At 47.0% G+C, this 17,547-nt stretch overlaps 5 protein-coding genes across 5 annotated transcripts; 4 read left to right on the top strand and 1 right to left on the bottom strand.

Annotated features, from left to right (window-relative positions):
- Positions 1-1,911: 1,911 nt before the first annotated feature.
- On the top strand, positions 1,912-3,864 carry put4_0 (putative proline-specific permease; the record flags this gene model as incomplete). Its single annotated transcript, XM_031145060.1, has 4 exons — positions 1,912-2,078; positions 2,141-2,396; positions 2,524-3,613; positions 3,665-3,864. The coding sequence occupies 4 exons, from the start codon at positions 1,912-1,914 to the stop codon at positions 3,862-3,864; spliced, it is 1,713 nt and encodes a 570-aa protein (XP_031009973.1).
- A 667-nt stretch (positions 3,865-4,531) lies between these two features.
- nth1 (Endonuclease III-like protein) lies at positions 4,532-5,863 on the bottom strand (the record flags this gene model as incomplete). The annotated part of the gene is made up of 1 exon (XM_031145059.1): positions 4,532-5,863. One exon carries the CDS (start codon positions 5,861-5,863, stop codon positions 4,532-4,534), a length of 1,332 nt encoding a protein of 443 aa, XP_031009976.1.
- Positions 5,864-6,611: 748 nt separating this feature from the next.
- Positions 6,612-8,595, top strand: PAO4 (putative polyamine oxidase; the record flags this gene model as incomplete). Its single annotated transcript, XM_031145058.1, has 4 exons — positions 6,612-6,755; positions 6,898-7,474; positions 7,579-7,859; positions 7,909-8,595. 4 exons carry the CDS (start codon positions 6,612-6,614, stop codon positions 8,593-8,595), a joined length of 1,689 nt encoding a protein of 562 aa, XP_031009975.1.
- Positions 8,596-10,904: 2,309 nt separating this feature from the next.
- On the top strand, positions 10,905-12,091 carry LHYA1_G000063 (Phosphatidylglycerol phospholipase C; the record flags this gene model as incomplete). The annotated part of the gene is made up of 4 exons (XM_031145057.1): positions 10,905-10,947; positions 11,001-11,182; positions 11,229-11,570; positions 11,624-12,091. 4 exons carry the CDS (start codon positions 10,905-10,907, stop codon positions 12,089-12,091), a joined length of 1,035 nt encoding a protein of 344 aa, XP_031009978.1.
- A 1,875-nt stretch (positions 12,092-13,966) lies between these two features.
- Positions 13,967-15,935, top strand: set8 (SET domain-containing protein; the record flags this gene model as incomplete). The annotated part of the gene is made up of 5 exons (XM_031145056.1): positions 13,967-14,233; positions 14,285-14,470; positions 14,744-15,525; positions 15,652-15,751; positions 15,831-15,935. 5 exons carry the CDS (start codon positions 13,967-13,969, stop codon positions 15,933-15,935), a joined length of 1,440 nt encoding a protein of 479 aa, XP_031009977.1.
- Positions 15,936-17,547: the final 1,612 nt, after the last annotated feature.

Here is a 17,547-nt window from a genome sequence, read left to right as displayed (position 1 = left end):
AGTTGTAAAAAGCCGTCTAAGCAGGCAGGCTTTTTACCGTTCATTTCATGGAACACCCACGGCTCATCGGCTCATTGTCAAGTAGAAATTCGAGCGTGACCTTTTGCTCCAATTACAGATGCGCGTAAGCAAGCTGGTAGACCTGCCTTGCAATCCGACATTGTGGAGATATAGAACCGAGTCGCTGTTAAGCTTGGGATATCCTGAACTAGCCGCTTCAGATGCATACAAAGCTATTATGCTATACGATGCAGCCATTGATTGCGACTCCAATTGGACTACGCTTGGAGATTCGGTTTGGCTGCACTATGGAATGAAGATGTGGAACTGTGATTTGAATGCTGTGAGGTTTCTGAAATGACGCATCTTGCCTAACCCTGCTCTACAGCCTTGTTGGCGGAATATTGCATAGATCACATTTACTGCAAGAGGGCCATAGGAATTGCCACTTGGCGTTCTAGAAGACTGCCTGTTTAGGAACGTTGCTTCACCGACTACCGGTAGGTCACATATAATCAATAGCTGGAAAAGGTACCGTAACCCAAGAGCCGCCGGACGAAATTTCTAACGTAAGGAGCTTTATGTACTTCCTTTGAGAGCTGACACAACTAAGGCTGTCTTTTCTGATGTTTGAAGGATCATTGTTGGCTTAATTACAGCGTAGAAGCTCATTCCTTCGATTTGAAGTAATACTAAGCTCAAATCAAGCTCAATCAAGATCGTTGCTTTATCAATGATTTTGATGTCGTTTGGTAAGCCATCGACTTCTCCACACGAAGCCAGCGCTAATGGAAGCCAATTGGTCCAAAGCTTTAGCGGTGCCGATTGAACTGTGAGTTTTGTAGGCAAAGGAGGTTGGCGCGGGTGGCGAAGTATCCCTTGCTGTATAATTTGGTCATGAGCCGGCTCGCCGAGAAGACCAAGTTACAGACAATCAGTTCAAGAGTTCAGAGCCCTACTGTGACGACCACCCCCCCCTCGAACATTGTTTGATTATCGGCCTTGGTACTAGTACGGTAGTGCCGCGGGCAACCATTGTTGGGTTTGACCCGAAGGTCTGCAGGACGCCCACTCATGCGTGTAACCACGCATGTGTTGAACACCTCTCAAATCCCAGGACAACGGTATTATTTCCCCACTTGCCATGCAAGCCGGGTTAAATTTAGTATGTATGTGGCGACTTGCAGGCGAAAGATTGTATAAACTGGCGTGGTGTTCGAGGCTATTATTGTAAGTTTATAAATATGAAGGGGTGATTTTCGGAGCACGAACCGTGTTTTACAGTCTAGATATGGGAATCAGCACTGTGGCTTGCTGCGAGCAAAGATTGTGGTGATTATTTCAGCTGTTAACGTAGATAACTCTATTTTAGGGCCGATTGCTAGGTGACATTTGTTTCAAGGTGGTTGTCCGTTCGGCAGCATCTGGCGGGCAAAGCTCGACGAGTCGAATAACGAATGAGGAGTTCAACGGCCTTGCTATAGTACTGTACTGTATTGTATAGCCAATGTACCAAGGGTCAGCAGGAGATCTATAGGTCTAGAAAACAGCTGAAATGCCTCTGGAATGGGTCCTGACGACCGAGGCTCACCGAACTGATATGATTCGCGGCTTCCCAGAGCGGCGAGACGCAATTAGAGGACTGAAAGCTGTGGAGGTCGAGATGGAGGTGAGCCATGTTTATCTATACACAGTAATCCCTACGACAATCCTAAATCCGAAAACTGATGGACTGTGTAACTATCCGGAGTAACTGTGTGTCACGTCGGTCGAGAGGTGCTAGTTGGCACTTTCCAAATATAAATATAACTTGTCACCCTCGCAGCTCCCTCTGCTGATTCCCCCTCCATCTCTCTTCCAACACCAACCGTCGTTCATTGATCGCCCATCGCATCACATCGCATCGCAGCCATGGAGAAAGAAAACTACAACGTTGATGAATCGCCATCTTACAATGGTCGTGCTGCCTACGTTGATCCTGCTACGGGCGAGGTGAACAAGTCTGATCCTATGATGGAAGCTGGAGAGGTGTATGGCAACTCCGACACCGCAGAGGAATTCGGCTACGTACATCGAGGGTATGTTGCCCATGTCAGGGACCAGACATTTGAGAACAAGCACTTATAATGTAATGATATAGCCTCAAATCGAGACACATACAGTTTATTGCCCTTGGTGGAACAATCGGTACGGGGCTGTTCCTAGGAATCGGGGGTGCTTTGACAACCTCGGGCCCTCTCTCCATCCTTCTGGGATACACCTTCACTGGTATTGCCATTTACGGCATGATGCAGTGTCTCGGTGAAATGGCTACTTGGCTCCCACTGCCGGGTGCCATCCCTCAATTCTGTGCACGTTACGTTGATGATGCTCTTGGATTTGCTGTCGGATGGAACGTAAGTGAAGTTGGATTCTCCTTTTCTTCTGCAATCACACAGAATTGAGGAGTTGAATTTCCAATCTAGCACAGCGAGGTTCACAAAACATTCAAAATATTAAGGCTGACTCGATGGACCAAAACAGAACTGGTATGCTTCTGCTATTACTCTTTGTGCCGAAATTTCAGCAGCCTCTACCGTTATCCAATTTTGGAACGGGGCCGAGAATATCAGCGTTGCTGCATGGATATCCATCATCATCATTATCGTGCTTGGCCTCAACATCTTTGCCGTATCCATCTATGGTGAGGCTGAGTTCATCTTCGCCAGTCTCAAGATCATTACGATCGTTGGTCTATTGATCATGGCATTTATTGTCGACCTTGGTGGTGGACCAAAGCACGATCGTCTTGGGTTCCGGTACTGGAAGCACGGTCACGCCATGAAGGAGTATGATTCGACTGGATCCACTGGCCGATTCCTGGGTTTCTTTAATGTGCTCGTCAATGCAGCCTTCTCGTATAGCGGTGTCGAAGTGGTCGCTGTCGCAGCTGGTGAAGCTGAAAATCCCCGCAAGAATATTCCCAAGGCTGTTCGCAGAGTGTTCTGGCGTATCCTTTTCTTCTATGTGCTTGGTTCCCTCGCGATTGGTGTTCTCGTTTCCTCGAACGACGACCATCTGTTGAATGCTCAAAAGAATGGTGCTCCCGGCGCGGCTCGTTCCCCATGGGTCATCGGTATCCAGAATGCTGGTATCCCAATCCTCCCATCCATTATCAACGCTGTCATTTTGAGTTCCGCATCATCCTCTGCTAATGCCTTCTTGTACACTGGGTCCCGTTACCTCTTTGCTCTCGCCCAGAACAAACAGGCACCGCGCTTCCTTCTTACCTGCAGCAAGGCAGGTGTACCAGTCTACTGTGTGGCTATTACTTGCTTGATTTCACTCCTCACATATCTCTCCGTTAGACCAGGTGGGCCCTCAAAGGTCTTCGCGTGGTTCCAGAACCTGACCACGATCGCCTCTCTTTTTACATGGTGCTCGATTTGTATCGCATACATCCGGTTCCACAAGGCGCTTAAAGCTCAAGGCGTTGACCGCAACACCTTGGTATTCAGGAGTCGTTTCCAGCCATACACTGCCTGGGTGGCCTTGATCTTCTTTGCTCTAATCATAATTTTCAATGGCTTTGACGTCTTTGTCGGAGAGCACCACTCGCATTGGAATGTTACCAGTAAGTTATCCCATACCCCAGATACTAGTTCTGAAAACTAACGCATAATAGACTTCCTCATTGCTTACATCGGCATTCCGATTTTCTTCTGTTTGTATGGTTTCTGGAAGATCTTCAAGAAATCTCCTTTCATCCAACCAGCAGATGCAGATATCACCACTGGCAAGGCGGCACTGGATGCAGCAGATGAAAAGTGGCCTGCGCAGACCCCAAGGAACGTATTCGAGAGAGTCTGGTTCTGGATTGCATGAATATAGGCGGAGGGGAAATCATTTGCATTATCGTAACGTACATTTGATAGTCCGGCATGTTTTGAAGATGGGTGGTTTAGCCAGGACATCAGCATAGAGACGTTTGATCCTAGTAAAGAATACTCCGTGATATATCCTACTCCACAAAAGAATGATAGATCTTCAGATACATTCCCTTCAAGTACTATGAAGTGATGGTAAAGTCTGGGGCTTCTAACAAATATTAGCATGAGTTCATAAAGGGATGGTGCACCAACTGACAACCTTTAAAATTTACACATCTAAACCATGAGAATCTCAAGTTCAATCTTTATGTTTCAAGAAGGGAATCCAATTATTGAGTCATTTAAAACGGCGTATATTACCTCATCTTTTCGGGGGCCCAGAATGCCCGCATTTTAGCGTTTCAATTTTCCACTGGTGCGAGACTTCGCGTCTTTCCGTGACAGGAGCATCCCCTTCCCTTGTACGGAGTAACTACAGAGGATGTGAGGTTGTAGATGACTGGGTACCTTACGTTCTGTCTATAATTTTTAATACTCTCGTCAGCCATCTTGTTCTTTTCAGGGTGGCTCTCTTGCTAATCCAAAAGATTTTACAGTTGTAGCAAGATTTATCTTTGGGGATATTTACAAGGATTATACACCAACCATCATGTGCCAAATCCTCACCTCTTGCTCCGCTTTCTTGACGTCAGGGGAAGTTGGTCGAATGAGTCGGCCGTGGCCCTCTCTCCCTCCTTGATGCCTCCTTCATCCGGTGCCAGGGTGGTGCCCTCTACACCTTCAACCCCTACGGCGTTTACTGGGATGTCTTCAATTACTTCCTCAGCCTTGAAAACTTCAACCTTCTCCAAGATGTTTCCCTCCTCGTCCAGCTTAATCTTTTCTTCTCTGGTCTTCCTCCCGATGTTGACTTTACTTCTCTCAGCAGCCTTACACAGCCCCCTCAAGCCAAGCTCACAATCGCCGCACTTCCGCCCCACAGGCAAACAAATGGACTGCCCCAAGCCGACCAGCAACCAATTTATCTCATGCCATAGCTCTCGCGGGAGCCATGATTGCAATGCTAACCGCGTATCCTCAGGCCCCTTCGTCTTATTCCAGCCCCATAGATTCGTAATGCGATGAACATGAACGTCGACACCAATGCCCTCAGTCCTCCCCCAAGCACTGCTCATGCACAAATAAGCCATCTTCGGGCCAACACCCGGCAATGACATAAGACCCTCAATCGTGTCCGGGATATCGCCATTCCACTTATCCCTCAAAATCTCAGCCGCGGCCTTGATATATTTGGTCTTGTTGTTGTGAAACCCCACTATCCAAATCATCTCATTCAAGAGCTTTGGATCCACGGCCAGGATATTCTCAAGATTCAACCCAATAGGAGCACCCGCCTTGTAAGCCGGTAACTTTGTCTGTAATCTTTCCATGGCAACGGCGTTTGTAGTATCTTTGGTCTGTGAAGACAGCATCAAGGCTGTCAACGTATGATATCTCTTGACTTTTGGCCCTACACTGTCTAGCCCCAACTTATCACAGCCCATGGTATCAACAGCAGCATTCTGCGCGACGCCTGATGTCCGCATCTCTTTTACTACAGCGTAGACCTCTGCCCAGTCATTCGGGGGGTGGATTTCCACTTCGCCGGTGTCCTCATTCTTTACTTTGCGGGCTGGCTTTCGAGTCTTGCGGCCTTTGGAAGGGGAGAGGGAGAGGGATATGCTGTCTTCGATTTCAGTCTTGACGGTAACACGGGGCGATGCTTTTATGGGGGTTCGTCGTGTTGTCTCGCGTTTTCGTTTTCGCGCTGGGATAACATCTTCGATGTCTGGGGAATCTTGGCGGGCATCGGAATCATCATCGTCGTCGTTGGCGGGGACATTGTAAGAGAACCGTGCGAGAGAAGATCGATTGCTTCGTCGGGGTTGAGGGGATTTGTTAGATGTTGCTTCAACTATCTTGGCGGTCTCTTTGGAGATCCGGGAGGTGCGCATTGTGGAGCATGCAGAGCTTCATTCAAAACGTTTTTACTCGTGTGTAAATGGTTGGTTGACATTGCAAGGAAGCTTGTACTCTTCGGCATCGCATTTAAACCCCGAGAACCCCTAAGCGGAGCGGAGAGGAGCGGGCCGAAAAAGTACTACCTAGTACTCTACTGTATTAACGCATCTGGTGCTCGCTTAGATGTATATGGTGGTGTCTTCTGACTTCTACGACTATCAATCAATGCAGAGCCTTTGGGGCCAGTTATCGATTACTATTGAAATTGTATGTAGATTTCTGCTTTGCTCCTTACAGCCTTCGTGTCACCGTGTTCCAAGTGGAACGAGACCTGTCTGCTCGTAACCAAAACTCGGTCATTTTGTATGTATTGTACAGTACCTGAGCCAAGACAACGATAAGGTTGTTTGGAATGCTCTCGGTCACACTGACTTAATATGCCTTTGGCAGTATCGCCCGTATATGAAGCTGATTCCCAGCTTCGGTCGTTCAAGAGCTGCACCTTCCTCCGGGGGTCAAGATTTAGTTCGACTGCGGCAATAGCACGTGGGACAAAGCATCAGGCGGGCGATTACGAGAGCATTGATCCTTACCTACATATTCAGTCCCTATTCCCATTCCTCGGGTCTCAAGATTGTGCAAAGACCGATTATATTCTTCTCATAAATTGCTATTATAAAATAACCCTAGCATTCACCCCCTCTTCTCCCTCCCCATATCTCCACAGTACCAAAGAACGAGATGGATGCATATTCTATATCTTACACTACACAGTCTCGCAGAGGTTCTTCTCGAATATATCAAGACCTAGCTACCTGTCGACTAGCTTCCCGAAGGGTTTCTACCACCCAGGTAGAACAGCTAGACATGGATTTTTCAAAAAAGGTGAGCACCTGATCTTTGTTTTTGGTCATCATATATCATCAGTTGGTCTCAAGTCACCGAATAAATGCACTACAAAGCTTTGAGAACAGTATGCTGTTAAGTAAGCGTGTGTCTACAAGGAAACCCAGCTAATATCTTCCAGTTGCGTAAACCAAACCACTCCCAGCCTCCAAGAATCGGCATCGTAGGAGCAGGAATATCTGGTCTCCGGTGTGCTGATGTTCTATTACAACATGGTTTCAGCGTCACCATCCTGGAAGGTAGAAATAGGATAGGCGGACGAATGCATCAGACAACGCTCTCCTCCGGACAACTTATAGATGTTGGTCCAAACTGGATTCACGGCACCGACAATAACCCCATATTGGATTTGGCAAAAGAAACGAATACCCCAACGCACACTTGGGAAGAGCAAACCAACATTTTTGACGAAACTGGAAAGGCTTTGAAAAATGGGAATCCGTTGATGGAAGCTATGTGGGGCATCATAGTAGAAGCCTTCAAGCATTCGGGTAAGAATACAGCGGAAATCGACCCGGAAGAGAGTCTTTATGACTTTTTTATCAATAAGTCACGGGATGTATTCACAGGCCAAGATGATGCGGGGCAGCAGCGGAAGATTTTGCTTCAGATGGCAGAGCTCTGGGGTGCGTTTGTTGGAAGCCCCGTTCAGAGACAGAGCTTGAAGTACTTTTGGTTAGAAGAGTGTATCGACGGTGGTGAGTATTCCCTCCGGTTTCGACCGTTTCTGCAAGTTCTCAGGCATCCTTGGAACGTCCTCGATCGATTATCGCTACGTGGCTATCAAGTTAATTTGTTTCAGAGAACCTCTTTTGTGCTGGAACGTACCAGAAAATCCTTGCTCTCATCGCGAAGCCAGCGTTAGATAAGGCCGAAATCAAACTGTCGACCAAGATTAGCAAATTTGAAACGCAAAATGACTTTGTAACTGTCACGGCCGAAAATGGGCAGTTTGAGTTTGATGAAGTCGTAGTGACAGCTCCACTGGGCTGGCTCAAGGTCAACAAGCTGGCCTTTCACCCACCCTTGTCTGAAAGGCTTTCTCAGGCTATCGACTCCATAGGCTATGGCAACTTGGACAAGGTTTGACCTCTAAATCCACATACCTTTGCGCGGTTCTAACCATTATCAGGTGTATATAACTTTCCCACAAGCCTTTTGGCTGGGCGATAAAGACAAAGCAGAGGACCAGTTCAGCGGCTTCATACATTGGATGTCACCTGTTTACGCCTCGGATACGAATCCTCAGAAATGGAATCAGGAAGCCGTTGATATGAACACTCTCCCAAAGTCGTGCTCGCACCCAACGCTATTATTCTACTTTTACGGCGACCAATCGCTCAAACTAGCCAAAGATCTCGCAGCTCTTCCGTCAGAGACGGAGAAACATGACTATCTGGTCCAATTTTTCAAACCTTATTACTCGAGACTTCCACACTACAAAGATGGCTCAAAAGACTGTATTCCGGTGTCGAGTCTGGCAACAAACTGGGTATTGGATGAGCTCGCAGGTAATGGAAGCTACAGCACTTTTCGAACCGGCCTGAAAGAGGGAGACAAAGATATTGAGGTCATGAGGGAAGGACTTCCTAGCCAAAGTCTTTGGTTTGCTGGTGAACATACTGCCCCCTTTGTTGCGTTGGGCACGGTGACTGGCGCATATTGGAGTGGTGAAGCGGTTGGGAAGAGAATCGCTGATGCTTATGGTATGGGAGGAGGAACTGGCAAAGATGGCCTTATCCTTCCAGGAAAGGCGAGCACTGAGGGAGGAAAGGAGGTTAATGTGAGAGGCTTCGCAGATAAGGCTCTCGAGAAGTGAACAGGGCACGTGTTCCGGTCGTATTCGAGGTGTTACGGTGTATTTGGGAGGTCTGAGCATTACATTCAACATTGTGGCTGGGTCTTGGGAACGGGATTGGGGGATTAGATTGTTATATCACTTTTGTTCCCTGAGTTGCTCTACCCATGCCGTGACATCAAATCAGGTTGATATCCTAAATATTAGAAGGCTGTATGTTCCTAGAGACTCTTACACGATAGTCTAAACGCAACAATCAGGAAATAGTAGTAGACGTCCTGGACAAGAGGTTCTGCCCGCTGTTGTAGTCTAAATGCCCGAGCTCGGCTTTCATTAGAACCAGTAACTCAAAACGAAGTTTACTATTAGACTATTTCCATTACTTCCTTCTTTGCTCTTACTGAGCTTGAAGTAGAACATATCTCCTCAATTATACCTTCTTCAGAACCATCATCAACATTCAACCACTGTTTCTTTCTTTCAGGGATCTCACACGTCGTGCCAGCAGCACTGTTGAACTGGACGATATTCCTTTCAAGCATCAATTCAAACCTTTGCTGTTGTATTTGTATAACGAATATTAATAAGAACTTACCTGCAATCGGCGGAATCGACTTTAGGTTTAAACAATGGAGCTATCAGCCCGCCGAATAGAAGCCGTAGTGCAGAGCCCGTAACTTTGATCCGCATGTGGATCCGATAATCTGAGCCCCAAGTCTTTTTGTTACCAGGACGTGCTGACTATTTTATCCAGAACATGCAGCTATGATCTATGATCTACCTTACAGTACCTACTTAGCTAATTTTGCTTAGCCACACGCTATCGAAGCAAGGCCTTCCTCCATCCACGACCTCGGCGTCTGTGGCGCGGGATATATCTTCGGAGGAAGCACGGATGGTGGTAAATGTTCAGAAGACATTAAATAGAGAGCCATCTAAACGCGTCCTGGGGCTTCGGCTTTGGAAAGGACACCGGCGCTGGTGATGACGAGGAAATCATGTACGACTAATACTGTAGGAGGGAGCTGACAGTGACAAGGAATGGAGATGACGACTGCCTAGATGGCCTTGATGGCCTTGATATATGTCCAACTATGCACATCTTGGGCATCAATCATGAATCCATTACACCTCTCTTGTCGAGTGTATCTCGTAGTCTGTACATAGAATGACTTGATATCCTTTCTCAAGAAGGCGATTAAGCACTTAGGAAGACTTGGAAATTCTGCCCAAAATTTCAAGCTTGTGCAACGGCATAAAGATAGTATGATTGTCTCCTCCCACGGAAATCCCAAGAGTACGGAGACGAGACAGTAATTGTCTTTTTCTAGTGACACTTGTCCAATAACCCGCAAATTAATCTGCACCTGCATAACATCTGCACCCTGTTGTCGCAAAATTCTCGAAAGCGATGTAAGGAGTTGAAGAAAGATACTCAAAATCGAGAACACGATAATTGACGGGTTTGTCTAGTGAGTTTGACGATCTAATAATAATCCATTGATCTTGTGTACTGTGACACGCCTCATACTCCTTGGCGGGTATCACCTTTCGTTGAAACCTGATCACTCACATACCCCAAGGCAATTTGTCCCCGAAGCCTAGAAAGAACGTCTTTTCGATAGGTCGAACTAGTTCTGTGATGAGCCAAAGAGCAAGAAGTGACATATCACTTTGTTTCGTTTTTAAAGCCTACTTGGAAGCAAAAGAGCTTGGGCCTCGATCACCTGGAGTATGATCGACGGGAGCTAGAACAGCCAATGTGTAACATTTACACATGGCGGAAGAAGCTGCGAATTGAGAAAATGCGTGTTGCAGGTAGAAGAAAGGATGTCTATTCGCTGAGTAGCTCCGTGGCTTGGGTAGGCGTGATCTATATGTCTCCTTTGGACATCAAACTGCCAACAAAAAAACGTTGATAACCACGAGAATGGGAATCTCTACAAGCCACGCAAAAGAATATGTTGTACGAGCATTATGGAACATGCAGTTTGGGTGGTAAGCAGTAAAAAGTGTTGCATGCTGCAATGCAACTTACTGTAGACGTCGCTCGGATGAGTTCAACTCCGTCGTGCGACACGGGCTGGACGGGACCGGAAATACTGTAGATCTTTATAGTAACTCCGAGTGGGATGGATCATTATAACAACCTCCCACTACGTCTTACATTAATCTTTTGTCTTCCTCTACAAAGCAACAATCCCGTACTTCTTCTAATACATCTCCCCTTTCATTATTGCTTCTCCTCAGCTCTTTCACGACACAGCACAACCTTCTAAAGTTGTCTTTCGAGGCACTGAAGCCCAGTGCACCATTCGAATACCCTCACAATGGCTGAATCAGACCATTTATTGCAAGAGAAAATGGAATCGCGTATGTTTCTAGGATCTTGTCTTTCTCTAGCAAATATCTGACAAATATCTAAGCTGCGTTCACGTCTGCGAAGAGAACCCCCCGCGGGAGACCCCAAGCAATTGCACATCGAGGATACAAAGCTGCGCATCCGGAGAATACAATGGGCGCGTTCAAGGGAGCAGTAGAGGTCGGGGCGCATGCCATTGAAACGGATCTACATTTGTCGAAGGATGGCGTGGTGGTTCTTTGTCACGTAAAGACTTCATGTTGTACACATGGACTGCACTAATGGCAGACAGGATGCTACCCTTAAACGCTGCTTTGGAACGGATGAGAAGATTGTGGACTGCGATTGGGAATATTTGAAGACGCTGCGTACGTTAGAGGAACCACACGAACCAATGCCTAGATTCAAGGACCTCCTAGAGTACCTTGTTTCGCCAGGGCTCGAAGACATTTGGGTATTGTTGGATGTCAAGCTACCATGGCCGAAGCTTTCGTCGCCCTTTAAGAGAAGGCAAGTGGATCATCAGAACACCGACGACCAAGCCAGCAAGCTCTTTAAGGCCATCGCAGCTACACTGGAAGAAGTAAAGCCATCACGGCCATGGACTGAGCGTATATTGATAGGATGTTGGGCAGTAAGTTTTTGTTCCCCTATTCGAAACGTTTGCAAAATCTGACATTGTTGTAGGCAAAATACCTCCCGCTTTGTTCAAAACACCTCCCTAAATATCCAATAGTTCATATTGGAGCCAGCATATCTTACGCGCGGCAATTCCTCAAAGTCCCCCGAGTTAGTCTTAACATGTTGCTGATGGTCATGGTTGGACCACGTGGAAATGCCCTGATACGAGATGCAAGGAAGGCTAACCGCTCAGTTTTTTTGTGGACGGTGAATGAGGAGCCATGGATGAAATGGAGTATTAAGAAAGGTGTTGATGGCGTAGTAACCGATGATCCTAAGAAATATTTGGAGATATGCAAAACCTACGAGGGTGAGAAGATTCATCACTCTCTGAGGTCTCTGTTGTTCCTCTTCTCGGTGAACGTCCTGGTTCCGCTCTTTAGTACAGTATTCAGATACAACTATGGATTCAATGTCGACCTAAGAAAGTTTAGGAAAGGTTTAGAGAGCTCAACCACAATGGCTGCGGCATAAAGGGTGGGTTGAATACGAATGTTATGACCATCTGGTGACTTCTCTACTCGGTTCTTGGGATAATTTTGATATCTAGAAACGCGAGACAGTCAGGCGCTTGTACTGAATTGAAGTGAATGGCAAGTATCGAGCGAAATACCATTCACACCAATTCACCGGTAGCGATAAGATCTCTAGGATTGACTTTTGCGAAGCAATGCCATAAATGCCCTCCAACATCAATACTTTCTATGAGCTGGACTCACAGCAGCTACGGAACCACGCCAAAAAATCACCTGAAGACCAAGCCAACCCTTGATATTACGAACTATTCATTGCATCGGATGATCAGAGTATCAGCGCGCACCGCTGTTCTCCCTATTAGACAATGGAAAAATCCGAGGTACCGACTAGCGAGCCGAAGAAGCATAGTAAAGGCTTTTGGAAGGGGGTGGTTGGCGCAGTGCGGAAAAGCAGCAAGGAGCACGGCAAGGACAGGCCAAAGTCAAAGGCATCGGATGTATCAGATCACTCGCCAGTCGAGGAGAGAACAGGGTCCGGTAGCTTCTCAAAAACAACTCTACCTGAAGCCAGGCCAGGATCGAAGGTGTCAGATCAAGCCATTCAACCTACTGTGGAAGAGAGACCAGATTCAGACAACTTTGCACGGACATATTTGCCTTCAAATCGGATTCTGTCGAATGAGTTTCCAGAGGGCGAGAGCTGGGAACATAACCCCGAGGGAAAATCAACGGAGGCACTCGCGAACGAGTATATAGACCTCATCGGCCCTCATCCTCTTGGAGGAGACTCGGACTCGGAGTCAGAGACCCCAAACGCGACGGTGACTGAACCCGCAACGAAGAACGACCAGGCTACTCGAATGACGACTTGGTCCGGGATCATGAGGGAGGCTTCAGAACCCTCTAATGTTGAGAGTACAGATGTAGCTCGACCGCAGGAGAAATTCACGTCAAAGAAGTGCAGTCCTAAGCAGATGTCCGAGGTTCAAAAAAGGATTAGGAATATTGAGCAGGCTCACCGGGGATTGGCACCGGTCGAGGAAGATACGACTGTCGCGCCGGATGTAGAGGATGAAGTCTTTGAGGTTGCCAAGGAGAGGCTGGAAAAACTGCACCGTGAAGGGGGACAGAAGCACGGGGAAAGTAAACGGTTACGGAAGGTCCCAATCGTCAATACACAATTGTCTAGAACTCCCGGAGAAAGTAGCGCAATGTCTAAGTCCCCGACCCTCAGCACACTATCATCTAGATCCCGCGGAGAGAGTAAACCGATGTCCACGGCTCAGGCCTCCTTTGTACCATCTTCTCGGTCGTCTGGATCGTCTGCAGAAAGGAGACCTTCACTGCCCAAGGAACGAACCGTCAATGTACAATCATCCGGCACACGGCGCAGCGATCAAGATATCGAGGCGGAGAGTTCAACAAGGTCGAAGAACTCTCCCCGGAATAAGACGTTATCTCCTACAAGGAAGGCTAAAGATGGATTGGGGCTTGGCGGAATAGGTTCATATCTGAAGGAGTGAACCTTTCTGGGGGGTACCGCGTTTGGCTTACTGTATCGTCATATTTTCTCAAGGTTCTTTTGCAAATCTAGAGGTCTTTCCTAGAGCCGCAAAAAAGCTTCCTGAGACGCAATCAAAAATAGATGTCTTTAATAGAGATGAAATTACAAAATTCCAAAACTTAATCAGATAAATTGCGAGTCAAAAACAGCCCAAATAATCACGTGGTGACCCACCCGGATCTCGAAACACGGACTAGGGAAGGGCAAACCTCGCAAAACCAGTCAACAAGAACAAGGTTGGCTCTACATTCTTTGCATCCTCAGGTTCATGAATCTCAAAGTTCCATTTGAACTTTACGATACAAAGCTATGCGTCGAGAACAGCTCCCACTCACTGCTCTGCCAGCATGGTCAAAGCTCAACGACGTGAGCTTCATAGATATCAGCGTCCAAGAGCTCAATGATTCCAAAGGCTCCGGCCTTGTAACTTCTCGAGCTCTTAGCTCAAAAGCGACCTACGATATTCCCACATTACTTGTCGTACCCCACGACCTCATTCTGTCTGCTGAAGCCATTGAAGAGTATGCGAAAGTGGATCAACATTTCCGGGAGTTGCTTGAGGTTGCAGGTGGGAAGGTAGGTGCATGTTTTAAGGAAAAGAAAAATGAGGCTAATGAGGGAGTTTAGTCTTTGAGGGGAGATATGCTACTTTTTCTTTTGATGCAGATTACGATTGCTTCTCTGTCTCATCCACAGAATGTCGGCGTGCAAAATCCGTGGACGGAGTATTGCAAGATTCTTCCTAGTGATATTCCTGTTCCTACCATGTGGAGTGAGGAAGGGCGTTTTATGTTGGTAGGCACTTCTTTGGAGGTATGTTCATATTGGTGCTTTCTTGGTTTCTTTCTTTCCTCTCGGGACTTCATGCCCATTGTCCTCAGCCATCTTAAAGTATACCATGGTCAGAAGACCGCCGTCTACCTACATCTGGTGATATATTTTTATTATGTCGCACTTTTACTATGTCTTGAACATTTCTCCAAGAATTGGGGTAGTCCTCAAGCCTATCTTGGTTTTCCGTTACGAAATCGCCCAGTTGTACGACATTTTCTTTCAAGTAGAGGTAGCTGCTGACAGATTTCCTAGTCGGCTGTCAATGCTAAAATGAGCGCCATGGGTCGAGAATTCGACAAGTTGCGCGAACAAACAACTGGACTCCAGTGGTGCTACAAAAGTTGGTGGGAACATGAGACATTGCCAATCACGGATTGGATTCTCCTAGATGCTTGGTATAGGTCGAGGTCGTTAGAGCTTCCAAAAGCTGGCGAATCTATGGTTCCATGTCTGGACATGGCGAATCACTCGTCGGTCCCAAATGCTTATTATGAACAAACCTCGAATGATAGCGTGGCCTTACTGCTCAGACCAGATTTTGAGCTGAGTCTTACATCTGAGATTACCATTAGTTACGGAGAATCGAAGAGTGAAGCAGAAATGCTGTTCAGCTACGGCTTCATCGACGAAAGTAGTACATCTAAAGCACTGGTCTTACCTCTTGAGCCCTTCCCAGATGACCCCTTGGGTAAAGCAAAGCTGGCTGCATTTGCAGGTAAACCTGTAGTGCGGATATCAGCCGATCAGGATTCTGTTGCGTGGGAAGGCCCGTTCCTCTATCTCATGTGCCTCAATGAGGAGGATGGTCTCGATTTCAAGGTCTTGCAGGAGACCGATGGCTCCCGAAGCCAACTCAGAGTATTTTGGCAAGAGTCTGATGTAACGGACATCACAGACACTTTCGAGTGCCTCATTGGTGATCATTCACTCAAGGATGTATTCAAGCTTCGAGCTGTGGCATTACTGCATGATCGAATCCGCCAACAGCTTGGACTTTTGTATGCGAGCGAAGAGACTGTGCAATCTTTAGCGGAGTAAGTCTTCTATCTCCTTTCCTGTTTTGGCAAAACTTGTGGAGAAGTGAAACTTCTGTGCACATACTGCACCCCAACTTACCCCTCTTTTCCTAAAAGTAGACTGACTCTTAGGTTCCTCTATAGTTTAGAACATATTTCCCCGGACTTTTTAAAGAACGCCATAAAACTCCGAACAAGTGAGACAGAGCTACTACAAAGAGCCTTTGCTTTTGTCGATATGCAGGTTAGTCTGGGACAAGTCTGGGACAGAAGTTGATTCGGTAAACTGAGTTTGCCGAGTGACATAGCTGACGGCGTGGCAGAAAACGCAGCTTCTGGAGAGTGATACGGTAGTTCGATATCTCGGATCGATGAATGAGGAGCCAACAGAGGTAGCAGAGACCAATGATGATGATGATTTCAGTTGAAGCTGCACTGGCATTGGTTAGAAGTTCTTAGCTACAGTACTGCGCCTGCATGGCACTCCTCAGCCAGGCCTAGCCTAACAGCCAAAGAATTACGGGGAAGCGGAGAATGCTCAACGACCGTGTTCCGGGATCCACCGAGATCACCATCTACGAGAGGCTTTGCATACAGTTGATGTACAGCGCTGCAGCACATTCCCCAGCAAGTGAGATGATGTAGTGATGGAAAGCACTTATTGTAGCATTGGATAACAACTCCATGATTGCAGTATTGAGTAATAACTCAATTGGTAGACGTGAGGAAGCATCTGGACGCTACGATGAATCAAATATACATCGCAGCCTCGCGCGCTTCCGACCACGTCCCTTTCAAGCGTGGCCTGACCAAATATATAGTGGCATGCTCGCAATGGCATATCTAGCAACCTGCAGGCTGCATCAGACAATAATAGGCTTAGAGTTAGCCCCAAAGTTTATACTTGAAAATCATTTTAGGGTGTGTTTCCCCGCAAACGGATAGCTCAAACTAAAGCCGTCGCCGCCGTCAAAGTTTGACTGGGCTTAGTAAAAGTACAGTAAGCCTTCGCGTCTATCGACCTCCGGGCGGGAGGATCGTTATGAGTCCGACCTACGGCGTTGGAGCACGAGTCATGAGGTTAAAATTGGCAACTTCCAAACATGGTACTATTGCTGATTGACCAAAATTATACCTCCTTCATCTAGTATCTACCCTATTTGAATCCTCACATAAGAGCGGTTCATTCGAAAAGTTGGTATTAAGGCTCAAGATAAGGACTAGTTTTGTCGTATCTAGCTTAGGTACCCAACATATCCAACATACCTACCTAGGTAGGCAAACGAACGAAGCAAGTGGTAAACAACAATGATAATACAAGTCGCGATCTCAAGTAGGGTAGAAAAGAGGATTATGATGATGATGACTCTTACTGTAGGGCTCATGCAGTCTGCAAACTCAATGGTAAGTATGGAGTTATAGTTCTGCCCCAGATCTGGAACCCCATTTCATCCCATCTAAAACTGTGGGGTCGGATAAAGCCGGGGCCGGGACTGAAGTCTTCATCCGCTTTTATGCACCCCCTATTACAGTACTGTATGTACCTACCTTGCCAACCGATACCTTACCTTACCTGGGTATTATCGGATGAAAATGGCACGGTCTATGATGAGCTTGGGGTTTCAAGAAGAAGAAGAATGGAAATGCCGACCATACCTTACTACTGGGACATACCGTAGTAATGTCCCGTAAGAGCAAAAATAATTGACGATTTTCATAAACTCTGCCGCGTCGTTGCGTCGTGTTCTGCTAGCGTGCGTCCACTACTCCCTACCCTACCCGTAGCACTCCATATGCGGGGGTCTGACACCCCGGGCACATGGCCATGGCTGTGGACGATCCCCAGATAACCCATCCCCACAGATCTTCTTCGCCCGCATTCGCACCTTCGCTCGCCCTCGCCCTCATCCTCACTCTCACACCGTCACCTTCTCATCTCAACACATTTCATACCAAAAGGGACTTTGACTCCACCACAATCTTTCACCACCTCAATAACACCTAGCGCCGACTGAATCAATCTGGTTGATGCAAGAGGGT

This window comes from Lachnellula hyalina (genome assembly GCF_007821495.1).
Source record: "Lachnellula hyalina strain CBS 185.66 chromosome Unknown contig00001, whole genome shotgun sequence".
Lineage (NCBI taxonomy): Eukaryota > Fungi > Ascomycota > Leotiomycetes > Helotiales > Lachnaceae > Lachnellula > Lachnellula hyalina.
The sequence above is the reverse complement of the archived record's forward strand: the minus strand, read 5'-3'. Positions and strand labels throughout refer to the sequence as shown.